At 46.2% G+C, this 20156-nt stretch overlaps 1 protein-coding gene across 1 annotated transcript in view; it reads left to right on the top strand.

Moving 5' to 3' along the window:
• Positions 1 to 19955, top strand: part of trip4 (thyroid hormone receptor interactor 4) — a 68294-nt gene extending 48339 nt beyond the window's left edge. The window contains exon 13 of the mRNA XM_069705626.1: positions 19565 to 19955. Within this exon, the coding sequence (XP_069561727.1) occupies positions 19565 to 19629 (65 nt within the window). The 3' untranslated portion in view covers positions 19630 to 19955. The remainder of the gene's footprint in view (positions 1 to 19564) is intronic.
• The last annotated feature ends 201 nt before the right edge of the window (positions 19956 to 20156 follow it).

Genomic DNA, 20156 nt, shown 5'->3' with positions numbered 1-20156 from the left:
TAATAGCCGCCACAAGCAATTTAGCATTGGTCTTTTTCTCTTTTTTTTTTCTTTTTTTTTATTGCAACCCAGAGTTGATTGTGAAATCAGTGTGTTTGAGTAGCGCGCCACTTGAAAAGGCTTTTCACATGAGATTGCCTGCTCCCCATGGGGTTGGGCACTGAAGCCTCAGACAGAGAACAGAGAATGAAAACAGAACACAGCACCTATTCTAGTTTTCAGAAACATGTTTCCAATAGGATGAAAGATACAACAAAATAACCATTACGTGCTTTAACTTTTATGGTTAGCCTCTATTTTAATCCTACATATATGCAACTGGCTATTATTTCTATTGTTAATTCATCTTCTGATAATTTTGTTGATTGTTTGGTATAAAAAAACAGTGAAAAATGCCCATCACAATATCCTAGAGCTCAAGATAACTTCATCAAATGTCAGTCCAAGTCCCCAAATATTAACTTTAACTGTAACGTAAGACCACGAGCAGCCAAGCATGTGGACGCTCGGTTGGAATGTGCAGTGTAGTATCAGTAGCAAACCATAGTGGAGGCAAATAAGCCTGCTTGGGAAAAAAAAAAAAAAAGGAAAGATGGATGATGTGACACTTGAATTGACTTTCAGAAGAAACAGAGGCGGTGAGGTCTCTTAAGCTTTATACGAGTAAAGATGGAAGTAACAGTGACTTTTCCTCTCGCTTCAACTCGCTCTGCAGCTTTTCACCGTGTGAGCTCTTAAGTCTTTATCGCTCTCTTTCTCTCTCTGTGCCTCACATAACCCTCTTCACACTTCGCCTGAGAGCACCTGAGCTTTCAGGAAGGGACACATATACACACACACACACACACACACACACACACACACACACACACACACACACACACACACACACACACACACACACACACACACACACCAACTCCAGCTGAGCCCCCCTGCTTAGAGTGGTGTTATGACTGCATCTTTCTCCCTCAGCTGTGGAAATAGCCTGATTACTGATGGCTGGGAACGGATTTAGCCCAACACCATGAGATATCCGACAGAAGAAGAAGAAAAAAAAAAAAATCACTTCATGCCATGTTTGTAAACTTCCCCTTTATGTTTCATTTTTCTTTTTCATCGACACGGTATGTTTGCTGTAGGTTTGTACAGGTCATGACCGCTCCTTATGACAGCACTCTTGACGCAAGTCTTTGTTTTCTATCTATTGTGGTTTAGTTTTGACACCAGCATCTAGCCTCTAATTATAATCCTTTATCTCATTCAAAATACTGGATCTTGTTTTTTATGTCTTCTGCTGTTTGACTCGAAGCCAAAAGCGAAGGGAAACCAGCCAATTTAGGTGAAAAAAAGGAAACCTCTGTTTAAAGAAGAAAAGAGGAATTACCATAGCAAACAGTAAAAAGATTGCCTCTCAAATGATTTTTTTTTTTTTTTTTTTTTTTTTTTTTACCCTGCTACTCTGACTGTACTCAAATCAAACAGCCCTGCTGCCTCAAAGGTCAAATTCAGCAAGAAACGGTTTGCATCACTTTCCTACTGCGAAATCTTCCAATTTCATTTCATGGGCTAATTATCATGAAACAAATTTGACACGATATCGTATCCACCGAACCGCACAACTAAGAGGAGAAGGAATAAAAGACAAATGTTGAAAATGTGAGCTTTAAAATTTTGATTGACAACACTGAGGCCAGGAACTGAGCCGTCACAGAAGGATGTCATTAACTTTACTGACTCAGAATTGACACAGCACAAAGGATGTGTGCAAAAGATCACATTAAGACACAAATATGATCCAAAAATAGCAGCAAAATGATAAATAAATAAAAAATATAAAAACCAAGGAAAAATATAGTGTTAGAGAAAAATCCAAGAGCAAGACTGAAACTGACTGTTCTTTTAAATGCCTCATTGAATCTTGCTAGTCCAGCTTTACACCCACTCATTCTCTCATCTGTACTCCAGCTCTTGCTGCACCCCCGCTCCCTCAAACATGCCTTCCTCCTCCTGCTAATTATCAAGTGTGCTGCCTTATTCCTCCAGCAGCTTGTTAAGCTCTCCAGGAGCACAGTTGACCCACTTTACATGCAGACCTGTGGGCTAAAGCCCTACTGATGGCTGCTTTTGTCTTTTTTTCAGTGAGCCCCACAACACCATATATACGAGCCACTTAACCTACATCAGAGATACGGCGACACAGAAACAGCAAGGGAGGGAAAATAACAAGGTGGTACCGCCATATTGTTTACAACAGGGAGCAGATCTGTGTACTTCAGAGTTACTAATCAGAGTCAAATAAAAAAGAACAACAACACATGTCTGGGAACAGCAAGAAGAGACCGTGTTGTTTTTAGGTGTTTCTTGCAAATGCATGTGTAATTCGTCACTACAAAAAAAATGAATTGAAAGGGGAAAAGAGTGGATCTCGGTTGAGGAACATCAAGAGCACATTTTCTTTTCGCCAGCATGCATCTTTTTGGGAGCCAAGACTGTTTGAATATTTAAAAAAAATACTGCGAGATAAACAAGAGGGTTCAAGAAAACAAACAAGACAAATCAAGCTTAAACATCAGTGATTCTTAAAGGTCGCACATTTTACACTTTTCCGATGTTTTATTTACAGTCTTGATATCCGTAAGAAGATTTTGTTTTTTTTTGTGTGTGTGGTTTAAATACCAACAACCTTCTCACTTTGGTTTTACATCTCTTTTCTTAAGCTTCTCTCTAAAGAACACAAAGGCTCGCTCTCTGCTTTGCATCTGTGTCTTTAAGGCTCATTGATATCAGCGACCTCTCTTCTGATTGGCTGATTCTTTTCTGAGTGACGGGCACCCGAACCAACCACAGGTTTCCTTCTATTTTGTAGCTTGCTAGCTCTGTAATGAAATGACCGCTTGGTGTTTTCTTGAAGATAAAAGGTTCAACAGCGGGCCGTGCTTAAGGCAGACATATGACATGAGCACGAGTTTGTGACATCACAAATTTAAGGAAGTCCAAACGGCACCGTTGCTGAATACAGGTTGTGTGCATTTCTCTATAAACTTGGCAGCTTGTCCTGCTTAATAATCCCAAAAAAAAAAAAGACATGGAAATATAAATTCAATACAATATGGGACCCTTAAGGCCAATTTATGGTTTCAATTTCCAGTTGGCGACAAACGTCTGTGCGGGGGTCATATGAAGTGAATTTGATCACCTGCTGAAGTCAATGAAGGTCCGCGCGGATCCCTTTTGAGGAAATCAACGCGCAGCTCATAACTTAAGGCCGTGCAGACTGTCTGCATTACAAGCGTACCAACACGGGCTGAAAAGTACGCCGCATGTTTATTTAATCCGGTCTTCTTGCTGCCGGGCGGTCGTCATCACGTTTTCATGTATGCATGAAAACGTATGCATAACTTGTGATGTGAATAAAAGCGTCCGCTTCCATCCTGGAGTATGCAGGAGCCGAGACCTAGCCTTTGATTTGGTTTGTAGTTTTGCATATATATATATATATATATATATATATATTTTTTTTTTTTTAATCTCGACTCTGAGGTTCTCAGTCGGTAACGCTAACGAGAAGTAGCGCAGAAAGGGTCTGAAACTGCCTGGAACTGACGAGCGTGGACGTCTGAATGTCGACGAAAATTTCACCTACCAGTTCGGGTATTTTACCCGCGCAAGAGTTTAATCAGAGCCGCGCCGTGAGGACAAGTAAAACATTTCCTTGGACGCTCTTCATTGTTAGATACCATCGGCAGTGACACGCGCTCGGATTCTACCGGCAGGACACGCCGCGGGCGTAGAAATTCAGCAAACTAAATCACGAATGGGACATTTTTATGGCCGCAGCCACACCCCGCAGCGGCATCCTTTTGTGCGTTTGCTGTCAGTGATACAGTTTACTGAAAACTTTTAGCGGTTTCGCCGGTTTTTCTGTACGTACGAGCGCGATATCGACACGCGTGTCATTTTTCTGGATTAAAAAAAAAAAAAAGAGAAAAAAAAAAACACAATATCTTCTGGTGAATCAAATTCAGCTCTTCTGAGTTTGAGCTAATATTTTGTCTTGCCGCAAACTACGTCAAATATTTGCACGTCGGAGTAAACGGAGACAACGGCGCGTCTTATCAGCACCGCGAAGTAACTGTCGGTGACCCGTCACGCTCGGCTGGGATCAATGTCTCTCTCTCTGTCTCTCTGTCTCTCTGTCTCTCTGCGAAGGTCACGCCGTGTCCAGGAGAACTCTATAATTCATCAGAGTGAAGCCCTCCATTAACACGGCTCCCCGTAAGAGCATCGAGTCATTTAGAAAATTTCCATCATTAGCCGTACCTCCTCGGAGGCTCCCCACCCCCACGCTTCAGACACACACACACACACACACACAAAAAAAAAATCAATAGCATCTGCTGTCTTACAGTTAAGCCTGCTTCATTGCTGAAGGAGACAAACAGTGGGAGAGCTCAATTGATTAAGCATCTGTCTATTTTTAGGGACGATGATCTCTAAGCTCGTCCGCATCGACGAAACCGTAACTCGTCGGGGGGGGGGGGGGGGGCTTTCGTCGCCGCGCGCCGCAACTTCCGCGACGGACAGGAACCGCCTGAGCCCGCCGCGGCGTTTGAAACGACGATGAAATGGTTTCGGCGCGCTCGGTATCTTTCGCCAACGCGCTCCCGCAGCGGTCGCCGGTGATTAGCGCGGGACGCCGACAAACGACGCATTACGGGGCAGCCCGTTGGGTGTTGCGGCGTATTTTGCCGTCGTGCTCGGCCCCGCCCACCTCCGCCGCCGCCCGGGCGCCGTTGAAATGTTCCACCCTTTCGCTGTCGCCACGAGGCGTGCGCGCACATTTATTTTAGGGATGAATTCGTCAGCCTGCGCGCGCGAGAATAACACGGCTCAATTTCCATTTTTTATGAACAAACCGCTTGCCTCTGTCGGGGGGGGAAAGAGGTCCGCCGGATCAGTGTCAGGGGCTTCATCGGGCGGCCCTTCCGCGACACCCCGGAAAACGCGCCGTACCAACGCGCGGGTCCAAACACTCCCACGCTGTCGTTCCAAACACTCGTCCTCGCCGCTCCGCTCACCGTTTCTCACCGCTGCGTGCCTTCTGATGTCTGACGGGCCCGTCGGCGGCTTTCCAGCCCGCAGAGACTCAAACATAACCTTGAGCTAAACGAGCTACTTAAACACAGACCCGAGGGACTCCTGATATTTGCCGGTCATAACGTTAAAGCCTTGGGTGCCCAAACACCTCAGCGAAAGCCTTAAAAAAAATTTTTTTTTTAAAAAAGAGCAAACGCGGTGCCGAAGCATTTGTAGAAAAATTATGAATAACAAGGTTGGTCACCTTTCATAGCCTCTAATGTGTTGTTGGTTTTGTTGTTGTTGTTGTTTTTTTTTGCCAGAGCTCCTTCTCTCGCCCACACATTAACACACACACACACACACACACACACACACACACACACGCACACACACACACACACACACACGCGCGCGCGCAAGCAGTTGATGTACGCTTTTATTCAAAGTCGTAAGAATTATGTGCAGTGGGAGCGGAGGCGCTAACCCTGGCGGTTGTTCGTGCTCTTCCCTCTCCCCGATTGAGCCGTACGGCACCGCATGGAGCGCGCAGATAGATAAATCCTCCAGCGGCGAAAGATTAATCAGAAATGATGGCGTCTATTAGACAATGTCAGGCAAATAAAATGTGTTCCCCCGTTTCTTGTTGATGGCAGCGCAGGAACTCAACTTGCCAAATTAAATCCCCTCTGGGCTTTTATGATAAACAGCGTGAAGATAGTCTGGCAAAGTGCAACGTCTTTTGGATTCGACTGTCAAAAAAGAAGAATTGATCCCCGTCACATGTCTCGTCTGAGACATGTGAGGCAGAGCTTTTTGTTCTACTCACCCGCCGAGGATCTTAAATATTTGAAAAGAGGCGAAGCGTGCGGCAAAGAGCCTCATGCTAGCTTTATGTAGATGTCACATAATCCTGTGAAAGGAGCCCGCAGACACAAAGTGGGATATTGGAAAAAAAAAACAACAACAACAACACTAAAACACTCGGTTAAAAAAAAGCTCATCAAAATATACTGTTACGTTTGTGCCTTGCAAAAACTATCCCAGTGTAAATATTTCCTAAATTATACGGCACGGTGCGTTAACATATCTGTTCTCTGAGCACAATCAATAATGAGAATCTATTCGTCTGTTTGTTCTCCCGTTTTATTGCCCTTCTGCTCGTTGCTGCCGGTCAAATAAATCACAATCAGCTTGAAGAGAAATTGAAGATCCATAAAAGAAGCGGCGTTTTGATAGATTCGCAGCGGTTCACTATTGTTGCGTTAATGGAGAAGGTCACTGAATTTTGTGTTTCCACCAGTGACTCAATAATAGTAAATAGTTTCCACAGAGTCCCAAAATGTCTTCTTTTCTTTTTTTTTTTTTTTTAAAGAAATATTTTTGACATTTATTTATTTTTGAAAAAGGTTTCTTGCCAAGAGTTAGATGAGAAGATCAATACCTGTTTTCTGCGTGTATTCAATATAAACCTGGAGACGGAGGCCGATGAGCTTAGTTTTTAGCGTAAAGGCTGGCAGGAGGGGAATCAGCCGGTCCGGTTCTGGAACAAAACCCGCCGACTAGTACCTCTAACGCTCACTGATTAACACGTTATTACTTGGAGCTTTTTCTCTCTCTGTTAATTGAAAGCATCACAATGACGCCGTGTGTGAAAATTTGCAGCAGATTTTTTTTTTTTTTTTTTTTTTTTTTTTGTGCATTAGCGGTTTGTTCTTCTGCCACTTATTCCCACATATTTCTCCGCAAACCTCCGAGCTGAACTGCTTCGGGCGCGTTTTGCCTTTCAAGAAAACGACACGGTCTGCTTGTCGACCACCTTATTGAGCTGCGCGAAAAGTCACGTTGTGCAAGCATTGACGAACCCACGCCGCCACACGCAATAAGCTGCAAATCGGGCGGAAGCGTGCGCATTTGTGCCGTTTCGCTTTTTCAACATTTGTGCATGTCTATATACGTGAAGAGCGCACGCGTACGAATTGCTGCGTCTCTTGAGTGGCAGCGGTGGATGCGGGCCCGCCTCACCGGGTCCTCTCCCCCGAGATGAGTCTTGTACTGGAGCTGACTGTTAAACAACAAGCACTACTGTACATCACTGTGCAGGAACAAAGCCGTGCGCGAAGCTTCCCATCTCCTGACCTTAAATCTACTGTGTGTGCTGTGTGTGTGTGTGTGTGTGTGTGTGCGCGCTCTGTGTGTGTGTGTGCGTACCAGAGTATGTGAGGAGAGAGTGCCTGCAGGGGTGTCAGCGGAGGTTTAAGATATTCAGCTTGCTGTCAGCACCGACACATTTCTCCCTCTGCACCGCTGCACAGATATGCAAATCCAGGCCTCCTCAGAATGCAGAGCACCAGATCAGCTTCAATTTATTCCATTCTGCTCTCTGTGCACTCACCCACCCTCCCTCCCTCCCTCCCTCCCTCCCTCCCTCTCTGTTCTCTCTCTGCTCTCTGTTTCTCCCCCCCTCTCCTCCTCCTCCCCCCTCTCTCTCTCTCTCTCAGCTGTCTCCATTCTGCCTTTGGTTTTCTGTTTGGTCTTCTGTTTCGTGGCATGTGCCCTCAATGAGGAATTGTCGGGAGGTGAGAGGATTTCTTCTGAGCGGCTTCGAGCCGGAGCTCCGAGCAAAGAAGCGCATCATTCTTTCAATCTAGTACAAGAGCGGCGGGATTTGCCTGAGCGTGCGCGCGCGTGCGCGCGATTGAGTGCATATACAATTCAGCCGGCGTGCGTGTCTGGTCGCGTGCGGTTTTAGTGTTTAGTGTTGTCGTGGATCGTCCGTTGTTGTGCACCCGCGACAATCTGCCTCTCTTTCTCCTGCGTTAATTACCAGCGCCGGAACAGCGGCGGCGGACATTGCGAGCGGCGAAACACAATTAGTCAGTTGCCAAGACGCGCTCAAAAAGGCTATCTCACCAACACACGGTGTCATCAGTAATCTAGTCTCGGCATAATCTAAATGCCAATGTCTATCCTCTGTGATCCATCCCCAGCCCACACTACATTTACATTCTAATTGGATGTGGCCAAGGCTGCTTTATAAGGACCCTTTTTAATAACATGGCTGTATTCACCTTTTCAGAGTCCCATTGTGGCGGTAGGGAAGTAGGCTACACTTTATATTTTGTCCCTTTGACATTGTGGCTACTGAGGATTTAAGTAGCTTTTTAAAGCCCTCGGCGCCCGAGTGTGTGTAGCCTGACAAGAGGTTTTCGTGTCTCTCGAGGATGAATTATAAATGGAATTGTGTGAAATGGAGATGTGGTGTCAGAGCAGGAATAAAATGCTAAGACTATACACATCACACTCAATTTGTCCATAATTAGGCATAAAGGATATTAAATTGTAGTCTCTGCAGGATACTTTGAATTATTTATTTGAATAAAGACTTCATTTTCCTCGACTTTTCTTTGTAATACTGATAATAACTATAATTAGAGTTTCAACTCATCATAATTTTCATTATTATTCTGCTGATCATTTTCTAAATTCATTGATTAATTGTTTAGCACAGTTCTAACTCCAAAGACACTTAATTATTTATTTTTTAAAAACCATGAAAACTAGCACATTTTCCGACTTCAAACACTAGACCTGATGTATTTTGGGGCATTTCTGCTTTTAACAAACGTTTAAATGTTTATTCAGTCATCGGTTATACAACTAACTGTTTTAGCTCCACATGGGATGCCCTCAAAACTCAACGAATGACGTCTTGAAAGAATAATATTAGAAACATCTTCAACCCCCGAATAGCTTTTGGCACAGTCAATCTAAACAGTCAGTTCTGGTTTGGCTCTATTAGATTAAAGTTGTCATCGAGGTGTACTTAGCAATATTTTAATTAGAAAATTCTCCTTTTCTAGTTCGCTGAGATTTGACAGCTGTTTCAACATCCTGCAGTGACGGGGCTTTTCGAGTTGTTTGGAGTAACTGGCCTTGTTTGGGTTTTGGTGACAGGACATTGTTCTGACAAGAGATAGAAGCTAATGTAAAAAGAATGAAAACATCTTCTGGATGGCTGCCCACACGTTCACTCTTGTAAAAGGCCCCGTCGACCGTGGTGAGAAGTCTGATTGGGAAACTCGATTTTCTCATTACCGTCATTCAAACTGGTAAAAGGTGATTTTACCAGCTGAGAGAAAAGGCGCTGTGAAGCTATCAAGGCACATAATAATTCATGATATTTAAGTTGTTTCTACGCCTGCGCTTTAGATTAAAAACACTGCATACCATGTATTTAACAAATTACATGATAAAATCCATAATTTCAGAAGAGCTCATCCAACGTAGGTGCTTTCTGATGTGCCTCCTCCTTGACAGCAGTCACTGACCAACATTAACTGACTCTCTGTAGGACACAGGAAGCATTCAGACAGCAGTTTCCCATGTCACAGTGTGACATACAGTATAACAACATCCCACTAATTCTTCATTTGCTCCCAGTGAACATGAGTTGAATTCCTGTCGGCACTAATAACACTGCAAGAAACACGTGCTGTATTTGGGAATTTCTGTTTGATGAGGTCAGTCGCGTTTTTCGCTATTAAAACACTATTTACCGTATTTCATCATATTTTGTCATAAATGAGAAGTGCAATGGATAGGGCTGGATATTGTTCAAAATTTTCAATGCCAGTACTGAAACTTTGACTTTAATACCAGTTCCTGCTGGCTGCTTTTTCAGTACTATAATTTTTTTTTTTTTTTAAATCCATTGTAGGAAAAAGAAAATGACACATTACAGCAAAAGTCTTTCGTTTTCATTCAGTTTAGAGGGCCGGGCTCTTTTCTCTTACTACAATTAAGAAATGTCCCTTAAATGCCTCACATAAAAGCTCTCGCTCGACGGTACAATTTACCGATGTTCCCTAAATGCCTCATTGGCAGACGCTAGTTTACCCAGAAGCCTCCGAAGAGCCTGTGTCTGGTCAATTTTACTGCAACTTCAGTTCCTGCCTTAGTTCAAAATATTGACCTTTCTTTATACAGAAGTGCATTGTTACAAATAGACGAGGCTGTTTTGATGATATTCAAGTCTTAATCAAAGAAATATAAATTCAGAGGTGACCCCATCGCTTTGGAACAAACTGAAAATCAATTTATAAACTTGCGTGTAACTAACAGCCTGTCACATTTCTCAGCAGTTCAGCTTAGCTAAAACTGTTGGTTTTTTTTTCTTTCTTTTTAGTCCAACATGGCTTCTGAATTTCCGGTGTGGTCTCATGTGTACCTTTATGGTTAATAGATAATGGAATATAGTGATATAGGGCGAAGTGGAAAATGGAAATGCCAAACAGAGTGCTGTTATCTTCACGGAGTCCATCTCTGAGTTCATTATTACGCATGGCCAGTCACACAGATTGCCTCTTTTAGCCAGTGGTGTATTATTGGTTAGTCAGTCATTTCAGTTGTCAAAGCTTTAACTGTGTTTACAACCTAGTGCGCGACTAGATTATAACTTTAGTTTAAAACCAAAAAAAATATAGCTCGTATAGCCATTTTTGCAGTCTGTTCCTTAGAAGGCTAACGTGAAATAAGGTATTTCTATGTTAGACCGAGTTGTGGAAACATTAACGTTTAGATCAAATCCTAACTGTCTATTTCTAGTATATTATAGTAAAAAAAAAATAGTGAAGTTGGATCCAGTGAGTGAATTATAAATTTAATTTGTTTAAGCGCCATCTCAGAGTCTTTATAGTCTTAGTAAAGAAAAAAAAAAAAAAAAAGCAAACATTAATGCTTGGGACGCAGCTCTGTGGGTGGGGGGGGGTGAATATGAATATGAAATAGATCCGTGAAACAACAATATACAATAATACGATCCGTGATCGTACAATATATTTGTCCTTTAAATGAGAAGTGATTTTCATCTGTCGCGCTCATGTTGCCTGCAGCCGTTTTGTTTCCCCATTGTGAATGGAAATCAGAACCCGGTGGCCCCGACAATACGATCTACTTCAAAAGGACGAGTACTAATACCATGTGCTTTATTTTACACCACTTAAAGCCTCAGTAACATTTGTTCCACGAAGCAGCGTGAAGCGATGAGAAGTCCAAATAAACAAAAAAATAAATAAATAAAAATTCCAAAGCTTTTTGTCGTTAAATTCAGAGCCGTCTTCCAAAATATCTGCCGACGATTAGAAGAAACGTGTCACAACATGTGAAGTAATTATCGCGGCGTTTTATCGGCTCCGGTGAGAGCTCCAGTCCTCTCGGTGACGCGCAGTTCTGCAGCAGCCACGAGCTTGTTATCAAGAGCGTACGAGAAGCGATTGATAATCTGTCGGGCTCTGATCGTGTTTTCAACAATCGCTCAGTGGCCGCGGGGGGAAACCTGCTCTCTCGGTTACGGCGCATTAGCCCGGCCGGCTCCCAGTCACCGACAAACCTCCTCGCTCGGTCATTACGGGGCTTCCCCAGTAATTGCGCTCGAAAAGCCGGTAGCGGAGTTTCTTTTAAACCGGCGATGTTTAACTGAGAGCGCACTTCAGTAGGAAGGGTCGGGCGTCAGTGGCGCTATGAAAGAGAAGGACGCGCAACACGTGGCTTCCAGACGGAAGATCCATCTGCTCGTTCATTTGCATCAGCGGGATCTGGTCTGTGAGCTAATTTCAAAAATCTTGTAAAATCTCAAAAGTCTCCTCCCCGGGGCAGGATTTCCTCATTTGTTTGTACTAACTAGTGTTTCTTCCTTTTAGAAAAAATTGCCGAAATGAAAAACGAGTAAAAGAAAATGAACTTCGGTTGGTGGAATTTGTTTCCCCACGATTTCTTTTCAACTACCGTCACTGGCGCCGTTTTTGTGTCCGCAAACCGCCCGGCGTCCCGCCGCAGCACGTCACCCAGCCTCCGGCCCGCTAAAGGATACCGTGTCCGTGTCACGTTTGGGCCTTGCCTTCCGCTGCGAAATGCAAAGAAGGGGTCAAAGAAGGAGGTCACATGACAAAGTATAAAGAGTGATAAAGTCCATGTTGGATGGAACAAACAGAATTTCCCTCCACCCACCCCGGGAGGCCGGCGTTCAAGTCCATGAGGAAGCGCAAGTCAATGTGGACTTCTTTTACCTAAAGTAATTCCTTTTTTTCATTATTCTATCGTAACTATGTGACGTTCGCAGCTTTGCTTTAATAACAATACTCGCTTGAACCCAAACAGTGATTTTTTTTTTTTTTCCTCAACCCGTCTAAAGTTGCAGCAAATCTGAGTTTTACAAGCTCTAGCAGGATCAGGATGAACAGCAGCCGCCGCGTCCTTTTACCAGACGATGGTAAATGCTAAATTTAGTCCTTTAACAAGTTGAGAGGATTTCATAAAGTGATCAAACCGGATCTGTGATATCAGCTGCACAGCAACATCTATTCTAATGTTAGCTTACCAACAGCTGTCGCCACCCCAAAGCCAGCGGCCCTGCCAGACTACATGAGGCTCTGGCAGCAGAGTCCTGAGTGAGCTGAAATGAACGAGGTTGTGTTTTATTTCTTGCCAGTTCAACCTCTCATTTTCAAGACGGTAATAAAAAAAAAAAAAAAAAAAACCTCATTTCATCTTTTAAACGTCACGTCGTCTTGCCAGCAACCCACATTCAGTCTGTGAGCAGCTTTATTATGGCTAAAGCGAGAAGCTTCATTTTGTCTGCGTGGGGGAGTCTCGGGCAGCCGCAACGCTTTAAACATTTAGATCATGTATTTTTACTGCTCTAGTTTTCCCGGAGGGAGCTGGGGGAGAGGAGTGGGAGGGGGGGGGGGCAAAAAAAAAAAAAAACACCACCAGCGAAATATTATTAAGAATGTAAAAAAAAAAAAACACACCAAAAAAAAAAAAAACTGGGAATATTAATTTCTTAAAATGGCAGAAGAGCTCCGAGCGGTTTTTGAAACATTTATTTGATATTTTCCAGAACGCTGAACAGACCCAATGAAACTTTCAGTTTTGCACATATTCGATCGGCCGTCGACAGTTCGTCGCTCTTCGTCTCCCGACTTTCATTGAACTGTTTCCGCGGCGGCGAGCCAGGTGCACGCTGGAGCCGGAAACGGGCGGAAGCTCCAAGATCCGCGGTTCCCCCTCCCGCGCCGACGCCGATTTGAGCCGTCGCGCTTCCGGGAGAGAAACGGGAGAAGCCAGGCTGAAAATTACAATCAAATTCAAGCCGGGACGGACACGCGGCGCTCTCTGGTTTGCTGCCTTCGCTCGCGCAGCTGGAAGTCAACACCCGTCGGGGAATAACGGCAACCTTTTGTGCCGCCTATAAATACGAGCAATTACTTTTTTTTTTTTTTTTTCCCACTCGATTTACCTCGCCTGTTCGTTTTCACCTCCCTGAAAATAATCAGCCTTAACCCTCCTTCTGATCGATTCCACATTACATCTTGTTCAAAGCTGCTGCCGTATCAAAAAAAAAAATCATTGATATTTTAATGATGCTGCTTGACTGGTTAATGAGTAAAACTGCTAAAAAAAAAAAGCCATTTAACAAGTCATAAAATTAGCTGGCAACACTTTTTCAGTCCCACTATTAGCATTAAACAATCTTTACATTTAAAATTAACAAACAAAAAAAAAAACAAGTTTTTTGAAATAATATAATAAAGTTTTTAGTAGTTATAAGGGCAATTGAAGTGTTGATTAACGTATCGTGTTTGGCAATAATTCTATTGTTGTTTTTTTTTCCTATGAAGACAAGTTATTACAGCTGTATTTGACGAGCTCGTCATTTCTCGGCTGTTTATACACGAGTCGCCACTCGTGTATTTGCCGGGAATTTGAAGTCATCCCCGGCAAATTCGCAAGAAAGGCGTGTTCCGCGTGCGGCTTACGGACGACGGTCAGGATATTTGAAGACTGAAACTCAACGGTCCGTCTTCGGCGTCTTCATCGAGGAGCGCTGTATTTTTTTTTTTTTTTTTAATGAAAGGAAATGTCGAATTTCTCAAAAATCGAGGCCCCGTACTTATTCACCCTGTGATCACGCTTGTTCTTTGAACGTATTATATCAAGCAAACCGCAAAAAGATAATAAAACAAAAACAAAATATATATATATATATATATATATATGTATAGCTGACACAATCTGCGGTGTCGTTTGTGGAGTCGCTGTTGTGAACATCGCCGTGTCCTCTCCCACGTTCGCCCACCAACCGGCGCCACCTTCGCCCCCCCCCCCCCCCCACCCCACCCCACCCCACCCTCCCACCGACTTGTCAGACACCGGTTGTCCAGCGAGTTGTGACGAACTGCCGTGTGCGTGACTAAACCGGCTCTGCCAGCGCGCCCGTTGGCAGGAGGAATCGCTCAGCCATTACAGCCCCTCAGTGTCTGTGAAAAAAGCGGCGGCGGCGGCGGCTTCGGGCGGGGAGGTTTGGACGGGCCGAGAGACGGAGAGAGAGAGAGGCTGCTTTCAGTGGTTGGGTGGAGGGGCGGGGGGTGGGGGGGGGCACGGTTGACGCGTCTCCCTTAACCCCCTTGCAAACGGCATGCCGAACAGCAAGTCTCGAACAGCACCTTCTCTATCCACTTGTAAATTCACCAGCGCCCGGCAGCCAGCGGCGGCAGCAGCACAGGAAGGGAATGTAAATTAGGTGTGACTAACAGCAAGATGGGAATCCAGGCAGCCCCCGTCCCCCCCCCCCGTCCCCCCCGTCCTCCCGTCTCCCACCCCACCACCCTCCCCTCTGGCTGTTTTCCCCTGGCTACCGAGGGTTTCTGTACACATCCACTTTCCTGCAGTGCTCAAGGCTTGTCAGCTTGGTGTCACATGCAGAATGACTTCAGCTGGAGGTGTACAAGCTGAGGCCAGAGAGGGAGAAGGAGATTAAACAAAAAAAAAAAGGGCAGTTTTGCTGAGCTGGAAGTCAGAAGGAAGCCTTTTTTTTTTTTTTTTTTTTCCTAAGACGACTAGATTTCGTCACGAACCGGGAGAACCTTTCACTCCATCTTTGAGATCTTTGAACCGACGCCGCGTTCTACCGAAATATCGGAAACGCGGCCCACGCGTCGGCTGTACCGAGTGACGTGAGCTTCGGGTACATTTCACATGTTCAAAGATAAACCGGTGACTTTTTTTTTTTTTTTTTTTTTTTTTTTTCTCGTCGCAAACGAAATACCGGTCATCACGGAGCGAGCGGCGTCCGAGCGTCGATCTCGGCAGAGCCGGCGGCGACGGAGGGTCGTTGGCTTCGGCCCGAACTAAAGACTCTCGGCCAGCGCGCGTGAAAACCCGCCGCGGCTGCTGGACGGCTTTCCGACGTATTTGGGGAGCTGATCTTCTCGCTGAGTAGAGAGCGTGGATTTATCCGTTGGAATGACTCAACATCTACTGAAAGGCACAACTTTAATAGACCGGCGCGATTCCCAGGTTGGACGGGGGGGGGGGGGAGGAGGGGGGAGCCGGGGTTCGAACCGCCGACCTTCCGACGAGCGCGCAACCCGCTCTGCCATCCGAGCCGCGGCCCCCCCCCCCCCCCCCCCCCCCGGTGCTCGAGGGGCCGATACCGACGCGAGGGAGCAAACAATTTCCGGTACATCGGCTTGAAATGCACTGAAAACTGGAAACTGCACCGGGAATATAATAATACAAACACAAATACAACAGTTAACCCCCTCCTCCCCTCCCCTCCCCTCCCTCCCTCCCTCCTCCCCCCGAGCGTGTGCTTCAGCACCGTGAAACCGCAAAGGCCGGCTCGACGGGAATACGCAACCGGTTCCCACGTCGGCGAAGCAGGAAGAAACCAGCTTTTGTTTTCGACACCAGCATTCCTGGACGTTATCTGCGGCGGGCGGGGGGAGGAATCTGCCGGCGGCGACACGGTGGTGGGGGGGGGGGGGGTCTCGACCCCGTCAAGAGGGCGTCGATCAGCTCAGACCATTTAAATACCCCGGAGGTTTCGGCGACTTTAAACCGGTTGACCGCGGAGACGTCGGAGGGAAAAAAAAAACGGACGAACGCGGGAAGTCCCGGCAAACGCGAGAGGGTTGTTCGCAACAGAAAAGACGTGTCGCGAACTGACGACTCGCCGCTTAATCTGAGTTTTCATACAAAAGACAGGAAAGACGCCCGCTCGAGTGTTCCTCGGCGCCGTGTTTTGAATTCCCAAAACCGTTGAATCCTGCCTTCGGGTCGGGCTCGTCGAAGCCTTTTCGCCCTCAACTTCTCCTCACTCCTCACAGGCGGCGTAAACAGATACCGTCGAGGGCGCCGCGCTCGAACCTCCGAAGCCGGCCGCTCGCTCGCTCGCTCCGCTTTCAACTTCGCTTCTTCCTCCCCGCGTCGTCGTCGTCGTCGTCGTCGGCAGGCGTGAGGTCATTCTCCCCGCGGCCTCCGGGAGGCGTGTCGACGCCCGGTTAAAGCGCGTACGCATATCTGGTCTGGGTTTATTATTCGGGTGCGCTGGGATCGCCGCGTAATAAAAAAAAGATACAACGAGAAGACAAAACTCAAGCCTGTTGGGTTTATTTATTTATTTATTTATTTCCTTTTCTTTTCCTTCGGTGCGTCGGCGGTTCCTCTCGCAGAGAGAGAGAGAGAGAGAGAGAGCAGCAACCGGCCGATTATTCCTGTGATTATTATTGCAACGGAAGCCGAAGGGGCCGCGGGTGTTATTGATGTCGGGGAGGATGCCGGCGGACCTCTATTTCACTCTAATAAATACTCTTTGCGCTGCCGCCCCGGGACCTCCGAGGGAGGACGCGGGGAGCGCTCTCCGTCGGCGGCGAGCCCGCGTCCGTCCTCCCCGTTTACGCACATTCGTTGGTGCGTGAAAGCGCGAGCGTCCCGCCCCGGCCGACCGGGCGTTCGGGAGTGCGCTCCACGGTCTTGACGACGGCAGCTGGCCCTCTGCAGACAACCCGGGCTTTATTTTAACGGCCTCCTCCCCGGCTGCGGCGTTGCGGGGCAATAAAACCTTTCTCCCAGCAATCTCCAAACAGTGCAGCAATCAATGGGAAATTATCTCAGCCAATCGATGGGCCGGCCTTTTCTGTTTCTCATTCTCTCTCTGCCTCCCCCCCCCGCTGTCCTCCCCCCCCCATTCCTCCCCTCCTCCTCCTCCTCCTCCTCCTCCCTGTTCTTGCCCTCTTCTCCCCATCCCTTCTGTCTCATTTTTGCTGTCTCTCTGTTTTTTCCACCCACTCCTTCACCACCACCACCACAACCCCCCCCACACACACACACACACACACACACACACACACACACACACACACACACACACACACACTCTCTCTTGCGTTCCCCTCCAGCTCGCTCGACTCCGCAGCACCTATTTTGAAATGCGACAGCTCAGCAGCTCCGCAGCCATTAACAAAAAGTCGCTTTGGCGCGTGGAACGTGGAACGTGGAACGTGGAACGTGGAACATGGACCGTGGCCGGATTGACTTCCCCCGGCGAAATGCAACGAGTCGGACTCGTCGCGAAGCCCGGCCTCCGGTTGTTCGTCAGCGGCTGTCCCGCACAAGACCTCATTATTTGTCCGCGCTTTGGCTGAGGGATGGAATTTAATATGTTTAAAAAAAAAAAAAAAAAATATTTTGCCTAAAGGACACTTCTCAAAAATGTCAGAAGAAAAGATACCAAAGCGGTTTCCAACAGTTCGTCCTTTAAGCGACACGAGGGACTCGAGGGCGACGGGTTATTATTGAACGAACGTCAAATTCAAAGTTTCTTCGGCGGCGCGGAAATAAGAAATCGACCAAAAAAAAACAAAGACGGGAGTGGACTCAAAACAAACGATCGCGTTACGGTTTGAATGTTTAAAGCTCGCAGTTGTAAAAACCTTTTTTTTTTTTTTTTCCATGCCGTCAACGTGTTTTTAATCTGTGTTATTGTTGGGTTCCTTTCGCGGCGTTGCGAAGTCGTGCTGGGAGGACCGGTACCGTGCTGCGTTCCCCGGTAGAACTGGCGTCGCCGCCGCCGCTTGGCGCCGTGTGAATGAAACTGAATTGAATTAAACACGTTTCTCCCAAATTACCCCCCCTCCCCCCTCCCCCTCCCCCTCCCCCTCCCGCCGGGCGACTTGACTTTACGCACGGTTCATTTTTTTCATTTTTTTTTATTTCAGCACCCTTTCGCTGTCCTCGAGCTTGAAGAAGCCTTCCACGACATCATAGATTAATATACAGGGGGGGGGGGGGGTATATATCTATAAATAAGCAACTCTCGGTTGTGCAGCCGCTGAATGCCCCCCTCCCCCCCCTCCTCCGAGTGCCCGTTTTGACTCGTGTTAATCACGTTGTTTTCATACATGCTGATACACAACGTTTCACAGAAATGTCATCGTGTCACGACAAGGGAAATTGCCAGAGATCAATTTTCCACAATATTGATTCCGGCTCTCTCTTGCTCAACACCCCCCCACACCCTCTGCCCCCCCCCCCCAAAAAAAAAGAAACCAAGAAAGAGCTAAACGAGTTGGAGGACTCACTCGGAGCATTAGCGCACTTCCCCGAGGAGGAGAAAGAAAAAAAAAGTCTGTTGTGCTTCTTGCTGGCACAGCAGCACTCTGACTTCCAGCTCTCCCGAGTTCAGCTGCCATCTCGCTATTTCATGATATAGTTATCGGGCTCTTAACATCCAATATTTATCTCCCCCCCCCCCCCTCCCCCACGCCCCCCTGTTAAAAAACAGTTAAAAAGCCTGACGCCACAAATAATAAACCTCCGGTTTGTCGAGATTGTTGCTGCAGACGGCTCGAGGATCAACGCTGATAACGCTCCCCCCCCCCCTCTACTAGTTATTGTATACATCAATAATATATACTTCCCAACTACACGACCCGTGTGCTTTTCTACGCGGACGATGTCCTCTCGTGCGCCGACTCGTCCACAAATCCAGATGATTTTTAGCCTCGCGGTCGTCCTGCTTTTCACCGGTTTTGATTATTTTCGATGGTAGAAAACGACGTTTTTGTCCTTTTTTTTTTTTTTTCAAATCTATCCGTCTGCTTTGAGTTGACGCTTTTGTTGCAAACAGTTTCAAATCAAGTTGGTTAAAAAAAATTTTTTAAAAAAAGGTGTTGCACAAGGATCGCCATCGGGCCCCCGTACTCTTTCCTGTTCGCGCGACGGATGTTTTATTTTTTTCCAACCGAACCTTTCTGCGCGCTTCTTTACGCTGACGATACCGCCTCGTTCGCCATCGACCCTTTTTTTTTTTCAGATTACAATTTGATTTCCATGACACCGAACCCATTTTTTATTTTTTTTTTTATTTTTTTCAATCGAAGCTCGTTCTTAAACTCCCCAAAATCGCTGTGAGATAGAAAGTCTCGTCGGTCTTTTTAGTTCATCGTCACCGCCATCTCTCTCTCTCTGTCTCTGTCTCCTGTCCTGTCCTGTCCTGTCTCTGTGCATCTACCCGAGGCCGCCTGTAATCAGCAGGCCTTGAGCTCTCAGAAAGGTCATTCTGTCCCTTTGATGGTGTTTTGATTCATCCCTTCCTCTCCCTCCTCCCTCCCCCCCTCCCCCCCTCCCCCATCTCTCGCAGGGAAGCTGGAGAGTCACCACCACCAGGGTGCCAAGAAGGGGCTGGTCCCGTCAGCTGCCGAGTGACGGAGGAAGAGCTCGGGAGGGGAAAACGGTCTGAGCTCACGGGAACATGGAAAATGATGTTTTTCTAAAAAAAACAAAAACCAAGCCAGACTGGAATCTCCCTCTCTGGGGTCGTTAACATCGCCGACATGTTGCGTCATCGGTATCATCTCCGCGGTTACGGTTAGTCACAGGCAATTTGCACAAAGAATATCGGTGAGAAATGTTCATTAAAAAGAATAATTGATACGACTCCGCAGAGTTGTTGTTTTTGGTTGTTTTTTTTGCCGCTGTGAATGTTTGCTTCAATAAAAATAAAAAAAAGATCTTCAGCTGCTTTTGTCCAAATGAAAAAGACTCGTGTTGAAAGTTTGAATGATTTTTTACAACTCAAAACACACATTTTATTTTATTTTTTTTAATTGTATTGACATTAACCTGACTTTTTGAAATATTTTAGCTTTATTTTTTATTTTTTTTAGTCAGGAACTTAATGACCTAGAGAGAGTTGCTGGTCATCTCTCCTCCTCATTAGAAGCAGGCCTGTC

The sequence above is a fragment of the Brachyistius frenatus genome, unplaced genomic scaffold (genome assembly GCF_029030835.1).
Source record: "Brachyistius frenatus isolate BFR_SWC_R1_liver_20210118 unplaced genomic scaffold, ASM2903083v1 Contig_58, whole genome shotgun sequence".
NCBI lineage: Eukaryota > Metazoa > Chordata > Actinopteri > Embiotocidae > Brachyistius > Brachyistius frenatus.
Note: the sequence above shows the minus strand (reverse complement) of the source record. Positions and strands in the feature narration are given on the sequence as shown.